Source organism: Tenrec ecaudatus, chromosome 17 (assembly GCF_050624435.1).
Source record: "Tenrec ecaudatus isolate mTenEca1 chromosome 17, mTenEca1.hap1, whole genome shotgun sequence".
In the NCBI taxonomy this organism is placed as follows: domain Eukaryota; kingdom Metazoa; phylum Chordata; class Mammalia; order Afrosoricida; family Tenrecidae; genus Tenrec; species Tenrec ecaudatus.
In genome coordinates, this window is record NC_134546.1 from 56,260,117 (window position 1) to 56,284,049 (window position 23,933).

At 42.6% G+C, this 23,933-nt stretch overlaps 1 protein-coding gene across 1 annotated transcript in view; it reads left to right on the forward strand.

The window, feature by feature from the left end:
- Positions 1-375: 375 nt before the first annotated feature.
- NPTN (neuroplastin) overlaps positions 376-23,933 on the forward strand; it is a 70,589-nt gene continuing 47,031 nt past the window's right edge. The window contains exon 1 of the mRNA XM_075535820.1: positions 376-562. Coding sequence (XP_075391935.1) covers positions 472-562 — 91 coding nt within the window. The 5' untranslated portion in view covers positions 376-471. The remainder of the gene's footprint in view (positions 563-23,933) is intronic.

The window sequence follows — 23,933 nt, forward strand, 5'->3', positions numbered from 1 at the left end:
GCCACTAAAGCCAGCTCCTATTTGGGGGCGCTCGGATTTCACCGAGGGGTAACCTGAACGCGAACTTCCCAGCTCCCCAGCGCCCAGAGGACGCGCGGAGCCCCGCCCCGCAGCGTCACGTGGCCAGGGGCGTCTCTGGCACGTGACCTGCCTCCTATTAGGCCAATCAGCCTCCGCAGGGGCGGGGACGCGGAGTCCAAGGGGGCGGAGGCAACAGGCTAGGCCACCTCTTCTCGCGAGCCTTGTTCCCATCGCTCCACAGCCGCCCACGGCCGGGCGCGAAGGTCTCGCGAGGGTTGGGCGCTGCGGCGGTGGGAGGAGGACGGAGAAGGACGGAGCCGAGCCACGGTCGCTTCCCTCACTCACTCCCTCGCGCACTTGCCCGCCCCCTCCCTCCCTCCCCTCCCTTCCCCAGCCCCGGCTCCGGCCCCGGCCCCGGCCCAGTCGCCGCTCGGTCTGCCGCTCGCGAGGATGTCGGGCTCCTCGCTCCCCAGCGCCCTGGCCCTCTCGCTGTTGCTGGTCTCTGGCTCCCTCCTTCCAGGGCCTGGCTCCGCTCAGAACGGTAAGCGGGGCGCCGGAGGCGGGCCGGGCGGGGGCTGCGGGGCGCCGGCGACTGCCGAGCGGCCGGTGTGGGGCCGGAGCCGGGGAAAAGGGGCAGTCGGGAGCCTGAGGGGTTGCAGGTCCGACGGGAGGAGGTGCCGGGCGGGGATTGCTGAGGCGCGGGCGTGAGGACCGGGGGCGCCGGTGCGGGAGGAGGGGGCGTCCGATCCGATGCCGGGGTGTCGCGGACTTCGAGCCTCGACCGCACGGGGGCCCGTCGCTCCACGTCGTGGAGGGGGTGACACCTGGGAAGCCGATGTGGGGAGCTGGAGTAGCGGGGGCGGCTGAGGAGAAAGAAGGCGCAGCTTTTAAAGAAGGCGGCAGAAGACTGGCATTTGTGTTCGGAGGCGACCGGGCGCGGGAGGGGGGTGGTGGGTTCGACTTCCCAGGAGAAATGGGGTACGGGGGTCGTCGAGGATTGCCCCTGGGGTCCCTGACAGAAAGGGGAGGGTACACTGGTGGTGAGCTGAGTATGAGTGCCCTGAGGAGCGGGCACCGCGTCAGGGGATCTTGGATATGGGGGTGCAGGGAAGGTGGGTGGAAAGCTGAGGAAGTGGGCTGACTGCAGTAAAGGGCCTGGGAAGAGGAGCCGCGGGGGCTCTCGGCGAGGTGGGGGGCGGGGGGGGAGAGGGCTGGGTTTGCCTGCGAGGGTGGAGTGCCGGGCATTCTAGGGTAGTGGTTGGAAGAGCTCTAGGGACTTTCTAAATAAGGAGAGGAAAAATGAGCAGAGGTTGGGGAGAAAGGGTTGAAACTGAAGTAGAGGGAATATTTTATCCTAGAAGTAAAGACTGGGTTTGGCGATGGGGGGCGGGGGAAGAGAAAAAAAAAAAAAGGAGATGGAGTAAAATGCAAGAAGGCGAGCAGCGTGGAGGATCTATTAGGGAATAGAAGGGCTGTGGCAAAAGGTCTATGATGTTGGCTGGGCACCAAGCTGGAACTGCACGGGTGGAATTGAGGGCAGTGACCGATGAGAGAGGAGATGGAGAAAGTCGGCTTGTGACATCTAAAAGTTGTGCAAGCTAGATGTGACCTTATATTCTGAGGGACATAAAGGTAGTGTTTCCTGGGCTGTGAGCTGCGGGAAATTGGATTCTGAGCTGCAGCTCTTTGGGGAAGAAGGGGAGACACGGTGGGAAATCATGTGATGGAGACCTAGCCTAAAGAGGTTCAGATTGAAGGCTAGTGTGGAATCCACCTGAGGTATTGATCGTTCATAGGTGAGCCCTTCTCTAGGATAGAAAGTGGGAGAAATCAGCAATGGAGCGTGAAGTATCAGTCTTTTTCGCTAATCTTTCAGTATTTCTTCCCTGTTGTATCAGAACAGTGGAAAGTTATTTGGTGAGAATAGCTGAAATTTGAATACCATTTTACTTCCTCTCCCCCCCAAAAAATCAATGATAGACCCAATGGAGTTGGAGAATTCTGAGGAGAAACTGGTTGTAAAATGCTGAGCAGCACAGTGAAACTCAATCAGTGAAAGATTGGAAAGGCCTCATTGGTTAAATGTGAGTGTTCCTTGTGCCAAATCGAACTGACCCGTGTTGGGTGTGCTTCATGGCCTGGGATTATCACTGCAGGAGTCAGCAAAGAAACATTTTTTTCTGTGTTGGATTGACTGTGCTAAGTATATTGGTTCCCCTCCCTACCTGTTTTCCTTCAAAAAATACAAAGCTACTCGTTTTTAATCTGTGACTTACTAGTTTCCATCTGTGTTAACCTAACAGCTTAGAGAAGCCTAATACCAAATCCAGCTCTTGATTTGTGGAAATGGCATGGCTTCATTCCACACACTAGGTGGGGAGAGTCTTGATTCTAACATGCTTAACTTCTGCTGGCATAGCTCCTTTCAATGATTTCTAATGAAATTGTATAATAAAAATTGTAGTTTCTTAGCAACTGAGGCAAGGTTTCCGGATAGGCCTAAAAAGACTCTATTCTCAGTAATATATATTCTAAATACAGCATGGTACATACAGCCTTTTTCCTTGAAATGAGCTTGAATTCAGTCATGTGACCTGATTGGTGCTGTGTAACTGAGCAGCTAGTTGACCCAGATGAATGTAAATCTAATTCAAGGAAGAAAGGGCTACTTTGTGAGTTTGGGTTCTTGTGTTCAACCTGTAAGGGTGCCATTTTATAGCTGGCTAACATAGGTTTTGTGATAAGATACAAGCTTTCAATTTATTATAAATCTGATCTCGTGCCAGGGAGTGTGTATTTTCTCAATGTGTTTCAGAAATGGATACTATGCATGGTGTTAAGAAGTGTTTGAAAATTTAGGTTGTCTATAAAAACAAACAAGGAGCCATGGTGGTGCACTGTTAAGTACCAGGCTGCTAACGGAAAGGTCTGGTGTGAACTCACCAGCTGCTCGGGGGAGAAGCTGTGGCCTGTCTGCTTGGTAAAGGTTTACAGGCTTGGAAAGCCTAGGGGCAGTTCTACACTTTGAGTTGGAATTGACAAGGAGTTTGGTTCAGTTTTATGTAAAATGATGACTTGAAGAAGATTTGAAGGGTTTCTGGATAGGATATTTGGTATGATGTATCGAACATAGATTCTACCTGCCTCCACCACCCCACCCCCGCCCCATCCTCTGCCAAGATCGCTGCCTCATTATTCTTAAAGAATTTGGACTAGATAACCATCCAAGTGTCCCTGAGTACATTTTAGAGATGTATTTGCTATTGATTGTACATCTCCTACTTGGCTGAAATGAAATGAGCAACAGAAAACAAAATTCTGAGTCTTAAGACCTGTATCATAGAGAATTAGGGCTTTCATTCCTGCAGAATTTATTTCCCATCCAAATAATTTATACACGTGAGAGCAGTTTCAAGTAAATCCTCATTTAAGGTTTTTGCATATATTAACAACAGTGAACTTAATTTTTAAGGGGAAGAAAGAACTTTCTTATAACAGGTTTTAGCTGTAGACTAACATTGTGAAGGAGTGTGAACCACGCAATATAATTACGGTGCTCAAGTGCAGAGGATTGGGGGAAACGGGTTGATTCTCAGTTCTTCTTTGTTGCTGGGTGACTTTGAGTAAGATGTATTGTCCCCAAGTCTCAGTTTACTCATTTGTAAAATGGGGCTTGTAATAATTCCAGCACCCTGGAGATGATGGGAGGATTAAATGAATTACTCACCATAAAGCATTTAGATTTCTGCTTGGCATATAGTGAATCTCAGTAAATGTTAGTGGTCAGTCTAATTTTCCTTTGAAAAGTGGCATTGCTAGTTATATATTTATCGTATATACATAAACACTTAATAATGAATTGCTGATCTGATCACTGTCATCTTGAATAAAGGCAGCAAATAGGCCATTTGGAGGCTCCCACAGAGATTAATGCTTTTGCTTATGTAACTTTTTTTTTTTAGAAAAGTGACCAGCTCACTGCCTCTGTAATAATGCGAAAGTTCCCATTATTTTAATGTCTGTGAGCATTCATGTACCTAGTGAACGGAGTATCTTTTCGTGTCATACCATGGTTGTGTGTCAGAGAATTCCAGCTTTGTGCCTGGCGCAGAGTGTGGCTGTCACACATGTTAGAGGAATGAGTGAATGTGGAGTGAAGTATAAAAGCATAGCACTGTTTTCATACTGGAAATACACAATTGGATAATTAAAAATATTCAGTGCGTGTGGGGGGAATAGGAATCTAATGAATTTATTAACAATTTATGAAGAAATAATTTTGCTTGAGTGCTAACTAGATCATTGTAACAGTGCCAACATTTGTGTTAGATGATTTTGGAATCTTCTCTGTGAAGTGCTGTTTGCGCCAGTGGTTTAGCAACTCTCTCTGAGTACTTTGCCTTTTTGGGTGAAGGGAAATGAGCAGTAGAAGATAGGTCTTATTTGTGGCAGCCGGGACACAAATGACATACCACTGTCAATACAAGTAATACACAGTTACAACAAGTAAGATCAAAATGACCAGACAAAGTAGTTTGTCTTGGAATACAGCGTTTCCTAGGGTGTTGCTAGGGAGCCTGCAGGCACTGGTGAAAGCACTCAGCTGTTAGAAGGGCCTAATGCTAACTAACCAGTTCTCCATGGGAGAACGCTGTGGCAGTCTGCCTCTGTAAAGATGACAGCCTTGAAAACCTCTGGGACAGCTCCACCTTGTTCTCCAGGGTCGCTAGCTATGACACAGAATTGTGTGAACCGTGGTGGGTTGAGTTTTTGGTTAAGGAGACCCTCCACCTCTGGTTCTCAGGCTCTTGGACAACTGACTAAAATGTCACACTGACAGTGGAGCAGCTAGGCAGGAGGAACTGGTCTGGGGACTAGGGGGGCAGGGAGGCCTTCTTCCTACATCAGGTTTGTTATCTTTGTTTTGCTGTAGGCTCCTGGGTCCTAACTAGGAGATGCAAATGGGTTATTGTGTTGCTTGACCTAATCAAACTTGCCCTGTTGCTGTCTAAAAGAAACCAAACTGCCTCTGAGTTGATTCCTACTCTGAGTGACCCTATTTAGGGTTCCTGTAGCTGGAAATGTTCCCTGGGGCAAAAAGGCTGCCTTCTCCCACTGAGGGGCTCTATGGGAAGGTCTAAAAAATCCCCAAAAGAAATAAAACCCTTTCCATGTAAATGTGCTCCGTAGCCCCAACCAACACTTGGAGAAGAATTAAGATGGAAGAACATTACAGATCTAACTTGACATGAATTATACACTTTTTCACAAGTACCTTGAAGAAATTCCTTTTTTTTCCCCTTCAAGAATATAGTTTTTGATGTGAATGGTGAATACATGTTTAGGCATTAATAAGCAACATACTGTTACACATGTTTATTTTATTTTATCTTTTATAATCATTTTATTAGGGGCTCATACAACTCTTATCACAATCCATGTATACATCAATTGTGTAAAGCACATCTGTACATTCATTGCCCTCATCATTCTCAAAACATTTGCTCTCCACATAAGCCCCTGGCATCAGCTCCTCAATTTTCCCCTCCCTCCGCACTCCCCACTCCCTCGTGAACCCTTGATAATTTATAAATTATTATTTTGTCATATCTTGCCCTGCCTGATGTCTCCCTTCACCCACTTTTCTGTTGTCTGTCCCCTAGGGAGGGGGTCACATGTAGATCGTTGTAATCATTTCCCCCTTTCCAACCCACCCTCCCTCTACCCTCTCAGTATCACCCCTCACACCCACTGGTCCTGAAGGGATCATCCACTAGATTCCCTGTGTTTCCAGTTCCTATCTGTACCAGTGTACATCCTCTGGTCTAGCCAGACTTGCAAGGTAGATTGGGATAATGATAGTGGGGGGAGGGGAAGGGAGGGAAGGAAGCATTTAGAAACTAGAGGAAAGTTGTATTTTGCATCAGTGCTACATCGCACCTGACTGGCTCGTCTCCTCTCGGAGACCCTTCTGTGAGGGTATGTCCAGTGACCTATAAATGGGCCTTAGGTCTCCACTCTGCACTCCCCCCCTCATTCAGTATGATAAGATTTTGTGTTCTGATGATGCCTGATACCTGATCCCTTCAACACCTCCTGATCGCACAGGCTGGTGTGCTTCTTCTATGTGGGCTTTGTTGCATCTGAGCTAGATGGCTACTTGTTTACCTTCAAGCCTTTAAGATCCCAGATGCTATAACTTTTGATAGCCGGGCACCATTAGCTTTCTTCACCACATTTGCTTATTCACCTGCTTTGTCTTCAGCGGTTGTGTTGGGAAGGTGAGCATCATAGAATGCCAATTTAATAGAAGAAAGTATTTTTGCATTGAGGGAGTACTTGAGTGGAGGCCCAATGTCCTTCTGCCACCTTAATACTAAACCTATAAATATAGGCACATATATCTATTTCCCCATCCTCATATGTAAATATGTTTGCATATCTACATGCCTTTATCTAGACCTCTATAAATGCCCTTTGCCTTCCAGCTCTTTCCTCTATTTCCTTTGACTTTCCTCTTGTCCCACTATCATGCCGAGTCCCCACCAGGGTTTCAGCAATTCCTCTTGGTTACATTACTCTTGATCATGCCCTACCAGGCCTCCCACACCCTCCTCACCACCAATTTGGATCACTTGTTGTTTCCTTGTCTCTGGGTTTGTAAACACCACTTCCTTCCCCCCCCCCCCCCCCGCCACCTTCCCCTCTCCCATTGCCCCCCACCCCGAACTGTCAGTTCCGTTGTTTTCTCCTCCAGATTGTTCATCCAGCCTATCTTATTTAGATCGACCTGTGGAGATAATAACATGCACAAATACAAGACAGAGCAAAACCAAGCAATAATATATAACAAACCAATGACAAAAAACACAAAACACAACAAGAAAGAAAAACTTGTAGTTAGTTCAAGGCTTGTTTGTGGGCCTTTAGGAGTGTTTTCCAGTCCAATCTGTTGGGGCACCACGCCCTGGACCCAAAGTCCACCATCAGTGTTCCCTGGGGGACCTCGCTACTCCATTCCCTTGCTGTTCTATGCCTCCCTTAGTGCTTTGCCTCGGTGTGGCGGGATCAGATCGGGTGCAACATGTCTATTTTTTTATTAAAAAATTATTGTGCTTTCAGAATCTCAGATGTGACTAGGAAGTCTGTCAATGTGGACATGGTTTTGCATTTAATTAGTTCACGGCTGCACTTAAATTTTTAGAGTAAGATGGTTCCTATGCCAAATCAAACTGGTTAGATCTTTGAAGTTTCTTTCCTTTTTTAAAACAAGGCAATTTGGGAAGGTAGTAATATCTATTAAAAAGAAGTGTGTAGAAAAATAATGACTTTGTTCGCTGTTTCGTACAAATGTTCATGAACAATTTGAGCTAACTTTATGCAAAAAAAGTTTTGAATGCTGCAAATTCTGATACCTTCTCTTCAATGTTGTTCACAGTGAGAGCACAGTCTGGACAGGATCAGAAGTAGAGGATGGAGTTGTGAGAGAGGGAAAGGCAGGAAGAAGAAAGGCTGCCATAGTACCAGGAGAGAAGCAGGCTGCAAGAACGAATCTTCATCTGAGGAGCACCTGGACAGATAGGATCTGTCAGGAAGAATAAGTAGACCAGGGATCGAGGAATCTCGCACATCAAAATTAGAACAGTGGTCCAAAACCACCTCCCATGAACATGACTTGGCTTTTAATGTCCTTCTTTAAACAAAGCAGTAATGTTTTCTATAATTTTACAGGAGTTTAAAAATGCTACTCACTCATAGAGTTTAATTTTAAGCGCCTTTGAGAATTCATTTTTAACTTTTTGTAAGGCTTGTCTGAATTTTTAATTTAAAAAAATTTTTTTTGTAGCATTCCTAAATTTAAATGGTAAGAATTAGTTTTGGGAAGGCAGAAAACCTCTACAGTAAATTAGTGAATTATAAACTGCCAAATTTTGTCCTTGTGTAAATTTCTCATAAATTGCCCAGTGATCCTGGTGCAATAGCCTTATTACAGTGGCTTTGATACCTAAATGTAGACGGTGGACTACGCAATAAAATGTATCTGCTCTGATTCCAAGAGTTTCTTCCTTGGAGGAGGGGAAACCAAGATTTGTACTAATTCCCAGTTAGTGTGTTATCTAAAATTAAAAATAGGCTTACCATTTTGTTAGCTTTTGTGCATATGCAAATACACACATTTATCAATCGAGCCTAATTAATTTGTGGTTATTTAAACTTGATTATTCAGAAACTTTTATTTTGGTCTATCTGTGTGGAAGTAGAGTTTACTAAATATTTAAAGAATTAACCTAAATAACTACATTACTGGTACACAGTAAGTTAATGGGAAACATATTGAACATCTCTAAGACACCTGCTGATTTTTTGTTGTGTTACAAATAAAAAATAACACCCGAGTCTTATCTGTGAATCAAAGCAGACTGTGGTCAGCTTTGATGGAATTCCCCTGCATCAAGTTTGTCGTACTTGGAAGTACTGAATTACAGTGTTCTGCATTTCTAAAAACTATGGGATGGCTTAGGGCTAATCTTCCCAAATAATATGACTGAGCCTCATGGTGTGCTGTATGGTGTTTGTACAGCCGAGCAGCATCTTGGCTATGCTTCCCTTCATTGGTTTTATCTGGATTCATATTGCTATTCTCAAGTTCTGCTTTACATTAGCTGGATGGACAGTGGGGTGTAAGGAAGATGGTGTGAAATCACTCTGAGAATGTCAAGGTTGTGTATATCATATAAGATTTTTATTATTAAACAAAATTTATGCCTAAAGTGCATTGATAGTTTTAATCATAATCGAATAAATGGGTGCTCACATTCTAATATAAAATGTAAGTTATACAACAAAATGTGAAGTTATTTTCTGGTGGCCTAGTAACACAATGCACCTTACGCACTAAGACGTGCTTGAAAAGCAGCCCAGAGAATGTACCTGCATATATAGGTTGTTAAGCATCTCTAAACCACCAGGCTAGATGATAGCTGAATTCCTTTCCAGTTCTAAAATGGCCTAATTGTATTGACTTTACAACTAGACACTGCCTCTAATGGGTAGAGGCCCCAGAGAGATGGTACTTTCGATTTTAAATAGTTTTTTTCACACTTGCGTAAATAACGAAAATTGACTTTAGGTATGCACTATTTTGAAATTCAATCAACTTAGAATCTACCTCAGACAACTCTTACATTTCTTGTTTCAAGGAGAGCAGAACAATGGCTTCTATTCAGAGACCTCATATTATACTTGCTGGGAAAATTGCCAGGGTGAAATAACTAAGAAAGGAAAGTCCTTGCCGTGTATGTAGCTGTTTTATGTCACCTCTTTGGACTGGACAGTAGTTGAATTCCTGGGTGTTACAAATGGCTAATGAACCTGTGTGCTAGCCAAAAGGTTAGAGGTTCAGGTCTCCTTAGAAGAGCCTTAGAAGAAAGGCTTAGTTGCTTGATTTAAAAAAGTTGGTCACTGAGCATAATTTGGAGCACATTTCTGCTCTGACATTCCTGGGGTCAGCTAAGTGTTACCTTAATTCTGAAGTAGTTCCTGCATTCCTACATTGATATTTCTTTTGTTAAGGTCATGAACTTACTCTTTATATTTCTTTATATGTACTAACTAGGGCCATTTTTTAACTTTCATATTGTCTTAGAGTTTTAAACATACTGAAATAGAGCCAACGATGTCTAATGATGTAATAATCCCCTAGATATAAATCATCTAGGTTTAGTAATTATCAGTCTTATCCTTGCTGCCTATTCATTAAAAATAAATAAATTTGAGACATTTAATTACAATGTAAAATTTACTGGGAGCTGAAATGCAGTTGGAGATTAATTTATGCTTGTAAAATAAGAACTATCTGTTTTACATGTAATCATATTGAAATTACCTTAAAAATAGCAGGCCCTTCTGAGAAAGCCTTTCAAAGTCTGTGAACCCGATAAAGAAATAGACTGTATTTGCGACTCAGTATACACATAAGTGTGTAATGCTTTGTGAAACATTATCTACCCTGATTCTGAAGTTCATTTAAAGGAAACTGTTGTGACCTGGTACATTGATGGCACAATTTATCAGTGGTTTTTGAGATACTGTTTGTAAAACAGCATTTCCGGGTATGGAATAGTTGTGTTTTTTAAATGCCATGGTAGTTGGGATTAATTTGATGGCTTTAGAAACAGAATGAGGGTTTTCACAAGGCAGTTACCAAGAATATCTGCACATACCACTACTAGTTATTGCCAGTAAAGAAAATATAGTCTTATTGAATTGATACTCTTGCCATGCTTTATAGAATATTGATTTTTTTAATAAATGAACTTGAGACAAAGGGAAAGCACAGTAATTTGAATACCATAATCGAGACATGTTTCCCCATATATGTAGTTGTATATTCTTTTAAATTGGTGCTGTGTTCCTTGTTCCCTAGCCTCTGCCTTAGAGTTGAGTACACAGACAGGCTTGGGCGTACTATTGAGCGGACTGCTCACTCTGCTCAGTGTGAGGCACACTCCTGATGAGTACCAAATTGATTTTGAATAGTAGCCAAGGGACGGGAGGGAGATGGGAGGCAGAATCATCACTGGAGGAACATTGATTACCTTTCTTGTTTAAGATCCTAGAACAGTAGAATTATTATTATTTTAAATTTAATTTTCATTGTTAGATATGGCAAGAAGATGTCCACATCCTGCGTGTTGGTGAGTTGTGAAATCCTTGTTCATCTGTAGGTTGTAAGGAATGTGTTAAATGACCGGAGCCTATTTTGGTTATACACCATTAGCAGATTGGGGACCACTGGGGAGCTGGCTAGCAGAGCTGCTCCAGCATTGAAATTACATTCATCAGTGCTGAGTTTCCCATTATTCACCAAGGGAGATGGAACAAATGGCCCTCATGAAAACCTGGAAGCTGCTACCTGGAAGAGAGCATGGATAACGAGGTTTCAAGCAGCCTGCAGCGACCCGTCATTGAATTACCATTCGCCGCGTAACGTAGTGCTCACGTATGAGAATTACAGATATCACGTGCAGCTGACAGAGTGGTGGTTTTCATGCTAGAATTGCGTGCCACATGAAGAACCGCATCTAACGACATTGAGAAACGGACGTAGGCCCATCGAAGTTGATGACAGAAGGAGACTTTGAGAAAAGCCTGAAGGAGCTTAACTTAGGAAAAGGGAACACTGGGGGGGGGGGGTGATTATCTATTAATACCTTCAAGGTAGCGGTGCAAATGAAGCGAGGGAATTAGGCGGTCTCCAAAGATACATGGGCTCTGTCAAACAGCCATGGCCTAGAGCGCCAGGAAGTCCCAGAAAGACAATTTTACTGGAATGAGCCAAAGAAGTTTGCACTCATTGTCAGTCATTATAAATAGGTGCCAGAGCGCCACGAGGAGGACCTTGTAAAAGAAGGACAATCGTTTGTGTCTGTTATCTTTGAGTACTTGGGATCCAATAGAGAAAATAACAATGAAATAAAAAACAAAACGGACTTTGCAGAAAAATGGAAGGGTCAGAAATGAATGTTTCTGCCTCTAAATCAATTCTGTGATTTTGACTTTAAGAAACAAGTTAAACGTGACTTTAACTTGGGGATTCACTCGGGATATGTATTGTTGGTTGTTAGTTGCCACAGAGTAGATTCCAACCCAGATCCACGTGTGTGCATAGTAGGATTGCCCCATAGGGTTTTCCAGGAGGCAGACTTTTAAAAGAACCCTCCCAGGCCAGTCCCCTGAGGCACCTATGAGTCTGTTCAACCTTCAGTCTTTTGAATAGTCGTCAGGTCCCTAACTGTTGACATCATGAAGTAGCTTTTAGGACTGAGTTGGATGGTTTGGTATTACAGTCACAGCAACGGCCCATCCAGGCTGGCAGTGGTAGGGGGCAGCTTTCTGTTACACTATTGGTATGATCGCCATGTTTGGAACTCCACACAGCTAGCTACAAGAAGACTTTGGATGGTGAGACTGTTAGAAATTGGACTTTTTCCTTTTATAAGATCAAGGTAAGATATGAAAGTCATCCCACCAAGGCAGAGAACCCTTCCAGTCTAACTCCTCAGTCTTTATTCATCAAATTCTGGTGTGGTAGAGTGTCCAGCTGTACTCTGGCTACTGGAGCTGTAATAATATGGTGTAGAAAACTTGAGTTTGAAGATTATAGGACTGCTAGACAAAGTAGTGGATGCCCAGTTACATTTGCATTTTAAGATCAATAGTGAACAATATTTTTCTTTTCTTTTATTATTTTTAATCGTTTTATTAGGGGCTCATACAACTCTTATCACAATCCATATATCCATCAATTGTGTAAGACACATTTGTACATTCATTGCCCTCATCATTCTCAAAACATTTGCTCTCCACCTAAGCCCCTGGCATCAGCTCCTCATTTTCCCCTCCCTCCCCGCTGCCCACTCCCTGAAGAACCCTCGATAATTTATAAATTATTATTTTGTCATATCTTGCCCTGTCCGATGTCTCCCTTCACCCACTTTTCTGTTGTCCAACCTCCAGGGTGGAGGCTATATGTAGATCCTTGTAATCAGTTCCCCCTTTCCACTCTACCTTTCCTCTACCCTCCCAGTATTGTCACTCACACTCCTGGTCCTGAAGGGATCATCCGCCCTGAATTCCCTGCGTTTCCAGTTCCTATCTGTATCAGTGTACATCCTCCGGTCTAGCCAGATTTGTAAGGTAGACTTGGGATCATGATAGTGGGGGAGGAGGAAGCATTTAGGAACTAGAAGAAAGTTGTAATTTTCATCGTTGCTACATCGCACCTTGACTGCCTCGTCTCCTCCCCAAGACCCTTCTATGCGGGGATGTCCAGTGGCCTACAAATGGGCTTTGGGTCTCCACTCTGCACTCCCCACCTCATTCACTATGATTAGATTTTTTGTTCTGATGATGCCTGATAACTGATCCATTGAGCACCTTGTGCGTGATTACACAGGCTCTTGTACTTCTTCCATGTGAGCTTTGTTGCTTCTGAGCTAGATGGCTGCTTGTTTACCTTCAAGCCTTTAAGACCCCAGATGCTATATCTTTTGATAGCGGGGCACCATCAGCTTTCTTCACATTTGCTTATGCATCTGCTTTGTCTTCAGCATTTGTGCCGGGAAGGTGAACATCATGGGAAGCCAGTTGAATAGAACAAAGTATTCTTTCATTGAGGGAGTACTTGAGTGGAGGCCCAATTTCCACCTGCTACCTTGATACTAAACCTATACACATAGAGCTATTTCCCCATCCTCATATATAAATATATTTATATATGTACATGCCTGTATTTAGGCCTCTATAAATGCCCTTTGCTTCCTAGCTCTTTCCTCTATTTCTTTTGACTTTCCTCTTGTTCCACTATCATGCTCAGTCTTCATTTGGCTCTCAGCAATTCCTCTTGGTTACATTACCCTTGACCACGCCCTACCTGGCCTCCTACACCCTCCTCATCACTGATTTGGATCACTTGTTGTTCCCTTGTCCCTGGGTTTGTTAACACCACAACCTTTCCCCCCACCTCCCCTTATCCCATGTTCCCCCAGAACTGTCGGTCCTGTTTTCTCCTTCAGATTGTTCATCCAGCCTATCTTACTTAGACCTGCGGAGATAATAACATGCACAAAAATAAGACAAGCAAAACCAAGAAACGATATACAACAAAACAACAGCAACAAAATATAACAGGAAAGAAAAGCTTGTAGTTAGTTTAAGGACTGTTTGTTGGCCTTTAGTGTTTTCCAGTCCAGTCTGTTGGGGCACCATGCCCTGGCCCCAAAGTCCACCTTCAGCATTTCCTGGGGACCTTGCCGCTCCATTCCCTTGCTGTTCTGTTGCACCCCCTTAGTGTTTTGCCTCGGTGTGGCAGGATCAGATCTGGAGCAATTCCACACTGTGTCTCCGGCGTCCCCTGTAGGGCCATGGGTCAGTGAGGGTTGTTATGTCTCATAGTGGGGCCGGCCATGTGTTCCCTCCCTGTGGACGGTCTGCTCTGATTGGAAACATTGTCCTCAAGGCTTGGTGGGCCAGGATGTGCTCCACTCTCTCCTCCTCCCCCTTTATCTGCTCCCGTGTGCTCTGATCAGATAGGTCTCTCTCCTGAACTGCAGATTTAATGTCCTCTGAATAAATTCTTCTGGGGGGAGGGGCAGGTGTCCACATAATAGTTGGGATTGGGACCAGCCCCTGACAATTTTTCTTTTCAATGATGAGTGTCATCTATATTATTTTTGCCTTCCAGTTCAAATAAGTTGTCTTGTAGATTAAAATTTATCTTTCTAAAGTAGATTCAGTACAATCAAAATTACAATATTACATTGCATTTTTTCCGTGAAAAATATAGTAGTATTGTTTGACTCTGGCTACATCAAATTGCTACATATGCTTTCTTCATTTAATATACTATACATTTTTTATATCTAAAAATTAAGGCCTTTACAATCTCTTTTCCCTTTACCTAAAATACTTAAAAATTTAGGTTACTATTATTGTCTGATCGTAAACATGATGCTTCTGGGACTCTTTTAGTTCAGGCACTATTCTCCGCCCCCCCCCCCCCACCTTTTTTTATCTCCAGATTTTTGCTTGGGACTTGGTTTGGTAACTTGGAAGAAGGAAAAAGTATGAATGAAGATGGAACCGACTACCCTTTTATTCCCTACTTGGCTCAGAATAATTTTCTGTGCTGAATTATAACTACTTCAGAGGAGGTAGAAGCTAGGTCTGTATACCAGGCAGGTGGCATCTTTACAAGTTAAACCTCAACACTAAGGAAAATCTGGGTTTTGTGAGTGTTATTCTTTTTTTTTTTTTTTTTTGAGTTGAAGAGTTTTTATTTCTGCAGAGACAACATTTTTTTTTTAATTTTAACAATTTATTGGGGCTCATACAATTCTTTTCACAGTTCATGCATATACATACATCAATTGTATAAAGCACATCTGTACAGTCTTTGCCCTAATCATTTTTTTCTCTTTTCTTCTTTTACATTTTATTAGGGACTCATACAACTCTTACCACAATCCATACATATACATACATCAATTGTATAAAGCACATCCATACATTCCCTGCCCCACGTGAGTGTTATTCTTATAAGGTCTTTTGATCAGTGGTATGTTAATTGTTGAAGAGGCTCTAGAATTTCATGGGGAAAAAAATCCATTATCTTTTAATTCCATTCCCCCCTGAACCTTTTCAAGCCCTCTTGTATATCAGTAGTTCATTGTTAGAGATGATCTATTTACCTTTTGTCCATTCATTAGAGGCTGGGGTCGGGTGGGTGCCAGACTGGAGACTGTACAAATAAGAAGTGAATAATGAAGTAGGTTCCAAGAGGAAGAATATTAGCAAGAAGCATAATCATAACTAATACTTACTGACTTGAAATGGATTTAAGGCCATTTTAGGAAATGTTAAAAATAACGTGGCTTTTGTGAAACTAGGAAATTAGCTTAAACTTGATATTTAGACTCGTCAATATTTCAGAGTAAGTAAGTCAATATATTCTATTAATATTGAAAATCTGCAATGCTAATTAAAAGTCGGCTTAAGATCATCTTCTGAGGCAGTATAAGTTGAGTAGAGAGAACATTGCATTTGGCAGTAGCCCTGAATTCCTATGTCTTTCCATTTGAGTTCCTATGGTATTCTAAAAATTCATTTTTATGAGATTAAATGATAATGTATGAGGAAATGCTTTATAAACGGCTATATTTAAAAATGGCACTTTGTATAGCTTTTGAATTAGGGCCTGGTGCTTACAAAGAGTTTAATCTTAATCGGTTAACTTCACCCTAGCAGTGCATGGGAAAGAGGAGAGTCCTGAGAAGGGTCAGCTTATCCTATAGTTGGTTTCCTGACAAGTGATGGCTGCGTCAGAAAGATGTCTGTCTTGGTTGTTAGCAGACTAGTCTTCAGTGACTTCAATACCTTCTTATACTAGGGAAGACTGATAGTGAATTTTCATAGCCTTTGAAGCCTGTGCCTCCCAGGCCTGCTCTCATCTCAAGTTAAATCCAGTCACAAGGAGACCCTGTTAGACCTCATCCCATTTCATCCCTCTGCAGCGAGCTTCTAGGAAGGGAAAGGGAAGTATTACCTATGTCACAAATGTTTTGGTTACATCCCTTCTGTCTTACAATGAAATACATGGGTGTTTTAACCTACCTGAAACTAGCTGCAGTAACAACTTCCATGTTAAATATTAGTGATGAAAACACTAGTAAAAAGGAGAAAATAAAGAGAAGAAACTCATAAATACAAAAGTTCACTTTTAATGTGCAGGCATGGCTGCTATACAGGAGGACATTTGAATTGAGTTGAGACACCAAGACTGATAGCTACAAATACAGAGCGATACAGCGCTGCCGTGCTATGCTGTTGGCACAAACTACAGACTGCAGTCTCCTGGTACTGGGATTTTTCCGAACAAGTGGACAGCTTTTGATGAAATTTCAAGTGAAACAAAATCCACTCTATCTTCCCTTTGCATGCTGCTTGCATCCTTTTAAGAGGAAGTGATGCCTAAAACCAGACACCCTGCTTACAGCCAGCTTTGTTATAGTCAAATAGTTTTGGGCCTAGAATAAGTTTCCTTTCTTTCCTTTTAACCTACTTGAATGGCATTGGAAAGCTGTGTAGGAAGAGAGACAGCGCTTTATTATGCCAGGCTTCTCTGCTTGGTGACACATCGAACATGCCTGGTCTCTACCAGGTAAATGCCAGGAGTGCCTCCTCAGTCACTAAGCCCTACAAAGTTCCAGAGCACTCATAAAAGACGGACTAGCCTGCGTGAATATATACATTTTGCCTCCCACCTGCCCTTTGGCATAGGATAAAGCACCTGTTACTCCCAGGAAGACCTCTAATCCAGTTCACACCTCTTCTAGAAATGGAAAGGAGCACAGCCAGTGTGCAGGGAGGCAGGGCTTGCTGACTTGTTTGCCATAGGAGCCAGGTAAGTATGACTTACTAAACTGAAGACACAGGGTAAGTCGAAATATACTGCACTGGGATTACAGTTCATGCATGCACAGGTTCATTCCAAACAAGATGTTTTAAAACATGTCTCTGCGTTGGTAGATGGCTACAGACAAGATCTCTCAGACACACATAATCTTACTGCCATCGACTCAGAGTGACCCTCTTGTGGTTAGGTGCCATTGAGCCAACAACAGAACGAAACACTGCAAGGTCTTGTGCCATCCTCACAATGGTTCCCATCTGTTGATGCAGCCGCTGTGTCAGTCTACCTCTTTTTGCTGCCTCTCTACCACAGATGATATCTTTCTCCAGGGATCCGGTAGTCTCCTTTAAAAAACCAAATCCCTGCCATCCAGTCAGTACCATCTCACAGCAGCCTTTTAGGACAAGGTAGAACTGCCCTTGTGAATTTCTGAGACTGTAGCTGTGGGAATACAGCCTCGTCTTTCTCCTGTGGAGCGGCTGGTGGTTTCAAACTGTTGACCTTGCAAGTGGTAGCTAAACTTGGAACCACTACATCACCAGGGCTCAGTAGGGACCAAAACAACCCCCAAACAAACCCAGATCCAATCAAAACAATGACTTCCAAGGGGATCAGTGGGGCCAGTTAAAAAGGTAGAAAAGTTGAGAATGATGAGAGCCCCCAATAAAATGATTTTAGAATAAAATAATATCGCACATACTGAGAAAAAAAAAGGTAAAGAAGTTAACTCAGAAGCTGATGATGTATGTTCTTAGGATCCCAAAGAATTGACCTTAGATTTTCTTGAGGACGTAGGATGATCATAAGGGCTTATTAGGACAACTTGAGCAAACGAGCAAATGTATTGGTTAGAAAAGGGTCCGGAAAGCTGGGGCAGAGGAATTATTTTCCATCACAACAACACGCCTGCCCATTCTGAAGAGGAGGAAGAGCTGACCTAGGGGAAACTGGGAGACTGTCCCCCAATGTTGCCCCGTCAGACTGCCTTTCTGGTCTCAAAGACCAAAGAGCCTGTACAGGAATATGATCTGAGCCCCTCCAGGAGGCACAGACTGCCTTTTGCTATGATCTAACAGCATAGAGATCTTTGGGAGAAGAGTTACAGAGATGAGAACACAGTCTTCCCAAGCAGAAGACACGGCTGTACATACGCATGTTTGCCTAATAAAAGGTTTATATGATTTTGTAGCAGTACTTCTTAACCTATTCTGGTATTTTCTGAAAACACTGAAAGCTGGACTTCAGAACAAAAACCCCACCATGCCAGTCAAAATAAAGGAGCCACAGTTTACCTCCTCTTCCCCAAAGGAGTATAATCTGAATTTTGGAGCCTGGGAGATTGGATTGGAGATCTGAGTGTTGGCAAATCTCATAACCTTTATTCCCACATCTGCTTGTGAGACATAATAACCATTTCACGGGATGGTGTGAGGAAGAATGTACGAAAAGTGCCTAGCATGGGACATGCGCTTGATAAAATTTTCTCTCCACCACCAAGTGGCATTTCCTTCTTATTACTGTGTTCTAAAGTGAAATTTGTATGGAATTTGACATCTTTAATATGGAGGGGTGCTAGTCTTATTTTAAACAAAAGTAAGCCAGTAATTTAAATGATTTTTTTTTCTGTCAACAGACACAATCAGCCTCCCCTGTAAGTTATTTGGAACCTGATGCTTGTAACAGTATATGTGCCGATTCAAAGCTATCTCAGTTGGAATGCCTTAGTCTTTCAGAGTAGTTTTAGACCACAGCATATCCAGGTATCAATGATGTTAACTTTTGAAATAATGTTGGAGCAGGTAATTTTGCCTGTACCGAAGTAATTTATGACAACTTCAAAGTTAATTAGATTGTGCTGTAAAAGTTGCCTTTTGGAGTTAGTGAATATCTTGAAAATTGCTCCTTTTCTTGGCTCTTATAAAATGCACTAGCACCATACACATATTTCTACTTTAAGCCTATTAACCTTTCAGTTTTTAGTTACCCATTCCGCTCTTACTGCTGTTTGCCTTTGTTTTCCTCCCCAATATGATTTTAAGTCCTTTTAAAGAGTCTTAGTCATACATACATATTATTATTTTTTAAATTTTTTTGTTCATACATATTATTTTTTAAGGCCTTATTCTGTTAATATAATACTTTCAATCTCCTTTTTTACCACACTTGATTGGTTCCTAACCCTTCTGGTCTCCTCGTTTCTAGGTAAACACTTGACACCTTTAAACACTGTATCCTGTTTAATGTATGTTAGGCCGAGGAATGGCAAAGTTCACTAGTGGGATAGTATAAATTGCTTGGTTTAGTTGACTGATATTTTTGAACTGGCATGCTTGCAAATTTTGACTCCTGCGTAGTTTTACCTCTCCCACTAGGTGTGGAGTGGTTTTCTGTCTGTTGGAGATTTTTCTAACATGCCCTTTTAATCTCTCAATCCCTACAGAGTATATAATGTCTGTAGTTCTCAGAAACAGCACAGTAGTCTTCAAGCCTAGTCACAAAGGAAATGAATTCCTGATGGAACGGAGGACTTCAAGGCTGAAAGAATTCCAGGCAGGCGGCTCTGCTATGATTGATTGGGAACTCTGAGGGACTCCTGTGGTGGGGAGATGTGAGTGCTTCCCCATAGGACTGCTCATCTATGAGTGCCCGTGGGACATTCTGGAATCTCTGCCCATGGAAGTTATCATTTGCTGTCTAATGGCAGGCAGGTAGACATTATGTTTCAGTTATGGGATGAGGGGGAGGATCGGTGTAATCAGATTTTACAACTACAGGATGAAAGGGCAAATTCTGATAGGCATTAAAGGAAAAAAAAATCACTGGAGAATAGAGAACAGCAGTGCTTGCTCTGGGAGTAGCATCAGGCGATAGGGCAAGTTGTTCAGAAATGACCGGGACCAGTACGAGTTCACTGGAGCTCGTATTGCGGAAACAGCTATGTATATTTCAGCAGCTTTCTAACGCCAGAATGAGCCAGGGGTTGAGTCCACTGTGTTTTTGGTAGTGTCTTAGTAGGGTGTCACTTTACTACTCTGCAACACTACCCATTTGTCACTGAAAGACCTCAAGAGCTGTGTCAGGCCGTAGTCTCTCAAAATCCACTGCTGGACAAACTTGACAGGCTGAGTAGTAACTGGTGAGCTGGTGGAAACCAGATACGAAAGGCTGTCTGTCGGCTCTCTGCTGAGAGCTGCCTGGTGTTTTCATCAGGCTGGCTTTTCAAGGAATGGATGCAACTCGACTGTATGAGAGACTATTAGCAGACACAGTGAACGAACCTTCCCAGCTGGATACCGACTAACCAATATTGTGACATGGAATCATGTTGGAGTTTTGGGAAATAGGGAAATAAATATTACTGGGTGTTTTTTTTTAATTATGCAAGAACCTACTTAAGTGATGGTTTCAAACCATACGCAGGTGTTTAGCATACTAAAGTTTCTCCTTTTATTTGACTGGGCACTCCTGGGGTGTAAGCTCTGCTGTGTCAGTATTTTGTTGCCCATCCTTTGAAAACGTCCTCTGTATGCATGCTTTGTATTTAGCATTATTAACTATGTTACAACTCCTCTTGGTATTTGTAGCCTCTTTCTTAAATAGAGTAATTGAAGTGGCAAGTTTTATCTGTGTAAGTGTATGGTACCTCTAGAATACATCTCTTGTTACTAATTGGCACTAAAAAGAATTACATTGTTGATGACTGAATTCTCAATGAAATTGACCTCCTCAGAGGCTCTCTTTCTTTTTAACATTTTATTAGGGGCTCATACAACTCTTATTATAATCCATACATATACATACATCAATTGTATAAAGCACATCTGTACATTCTTTGCCCTAATCATTTTCTTTTTTTTTCTCTTTTCTTTTTTTACATTTTATTAGGGGCTCATACAACTCTTATCACAATCCATACGTATACATACATCAATTATATAAAGCACATCCATACATTCCCTGCCCCAATCATTCTCAAAGCATTTGCTCTCCACTTAAGGAGAGGCCCTCTTTCAGTCCAAAGAGCAACAAGGACAAGCTTTCTTCAGTGGGAAAGGCTAATGCGTCAGCATGAGTTTTATCTTGGGCCATGCTTTTTGGCAGAAGTCTTGGATGCCCATGCACTTAGTATCTTAGCTATATGGATCGTATCTGGGCACCTCTGCCACTTTTTGTTGAAAGCATTCTGGAAAGGATTTTGCTCTCCCTTCTCTTGAAAAACAATGCTTACTTAACCTAGTGCTTGGGACTCCAGGGAAGTACTCTAACCTGCTCCTCATCACTTCATGTGTCTGCCCAGTCATGTAGCTATGAACCAAATGGGACATGAAACAAGGCCTGAGGGTGCACATAGGAAGCAATGATGGAGGAAAGAGGCACTGGCTTTGGAGTGTGGGCTGAATTTTGGGATTTCCTGAGGGCTGGAGGAGGCAGGGTTTAGTGGGTAGAGCATTTGAACTGGAATCAGAATGTTGGGGTGGTGGTGGGTGCCATCCACCCATAGCAACCCTCTGAGCAACACAGCGGACACTGCCTGGTCTTGAGTCAGAATAGTTGGAGCCCTCATCGAGTAGTGATTTACATGTTGGGCTGCTAACTGCAAGGTCAGGAGTTTGAACCCACCAGCCACTCCTTGGGAGAAAGCTGAGGCTTTCTGTTCCCCTAAGGAGTTAGGCTCAGAAACCCCTAGGGGCAGTTGTGCTCTGCCCTGTGGCATTGCTACGAGTCAAGAGAGACCCAATGGCAATGAGTTTGCGTGTCTTTTGGAACAGTTGGAATGGACTCAATGGTAGTGAGTTTGATTTACTTTTAGTTTTGTGAACAGGAGTCTTCCAACGCACTGAACAGCCTCTCTGGACAACTGTGTTAGATGGAGGCAAGGATTAGATTTAAGACTCTTCAAACAGGAAACAACGTTGTGTTTTTAAAAATCTGATGTAGGTTCTCAACTTGTCATTGAGCTAAAAGTAGAGCTGTTTGAGTGGAGGAAGGCCCCTGAGTGTTCTCAAAAGTCCGTAGGGGCTGAGGAAGAAGGTTTCATAAGGGATAAAGTGGCTGACTCTATTGTGGATCTAAAGTTTTTGCCCAAGGGTGCTTTGTGCCTCCCGGTGCCCAGTGGGCTTTGCCAGACTTGCTACTGACATGAAACAGGTTCTGAGCATACATTGCAAAGCCAGCATTAAAATATAATAGAACACATGTCTGGCTGAAAGGATACCCAAAGAAAAGATGCTTTAGGCACTGTTAAACAGCCGGCATATAAAGCATAAAGATGCAGAATGGGCCTGGTAGAATGGTATTTAATTGGAAGGTTTGTCAGCCTCTTTGTGGCCAGAGCTACTTGTCATTACCCCCGAGGTTTGAAATTCAGGACTATGCTCATGGTAAGAATATAGAGGTGTGCTCTTAATTCCCATCTTGAGAAGGAGAGGGAAGTGCTGTATTAATTTTCAACCCTTCTTAGTAGGGAGAAAGTCTTAGGGGAGTGTGGCTTGAGCACCACACCACCTTGTAGATTGAGTACTCTCCTCCAGTTTTTTGGTGTTGGTTAACAAGGCTCAGGACTCTGACAGCACCTAGGCCCACATAGAATGGCTACATCGATAGCTCAGATTTTTCCTTAGGCCCAAACTGCTAACATGGAACAGAAAGAAGCAGAAGCAGCCACAGGTTCTGTCATTCAACGATACAGTGTTTCAGATTAAAGTGAAGAGGATCTTACTCAGTTCTCAGTGCAGAGCATTAGCAAGGTCTCTGATTTGGAAGTGACTCCATGGCAGTGAATTTGGTCTGGTTTGGTATGTCGATGTGAGCCCTGGAATCTTACTGTCAAGTTCTGCGTCCTGGCTCTGCCACCTTTACCTGTGTGATGCTGGGTGGGTTATTTTACCGTTGGTGCCTTCTAGAGAATGGCTTATAGCAACCTTAAGAGGTAGATTTTATGATGTTGTGAATTAATTTACATAATGATAATTTTATTATCAGTATGCCTATGGTAGTGATAATACCATATATTCTCGTGTGTAAGTCAAATTTTTCAGCACATTTTAATGCAGCTTTTGTGGTTAAAATTAGGTGCCTCAGCTGTTATTTGGGTCGGCGTATACTTGGGTAGTATATTATCACCATGCCTGACATACATAAAATGATTAATAAAGGTCATCTGCTGTCACAATGAATTGCTTTTGGATACATTAATTAGAGATTCAGTAATTTGTTCAAAATTTTCTCTTTTTTTAAGCTTAGAAAATGCCCTGCTGTCTCCTCCCCAATGGTTCTTAGCTCAAATACCCCACTAAAGACTGGTGGTTTCTATTATTATGGTGTGCATCAGCATGCTCAAGATTGCTAAAACATTTTAAGTTAATAAATTGAAATTTAATAAAGGATTTTATCCTTAATCCTTGTAATTAGAATCTTACTTTTCACCATTCTTTCAACAAACGTGTGCAGAAATCATGAGACCTTTGAAATCATGCATTCCAATCCACTGATCGTACGCACAAGAAATCTTCAGTTTCATATTTTAAATACACATTAAGTGGTATGTGTTCTGTACGTAATAATCCTTTTTTTAAAAGTCACAATTTAAATGGATGTGTAGTATTTCATTGGGAGCACAGCATTTGCTAGCTAAAAGGTCATCACTTCAAACTCTGACAATTCCATAGGAAAAAGTCCGTGGCTGTCTTCTACTTTCAAGATTTGCAGCCTTGGAAAACCCCATGGCTCTACGCTGTCTTACAGGATTGGGATAAATTGGATTCTGCAGCACAAAACCACCACCACCGTGTTTCAGTGCCGTGCAGTTTGCTCTTTACTTGTGCAGTACTGTCAGAGAGTAGAAGCCCTGTTGGCGTATTGGTTACGAGTTGGGTTGTGATCAGCAAAGTGTGTAGTTCAAAACCACCAGCCATTCTGAGGGAGGAAGATGGGGCTTTTT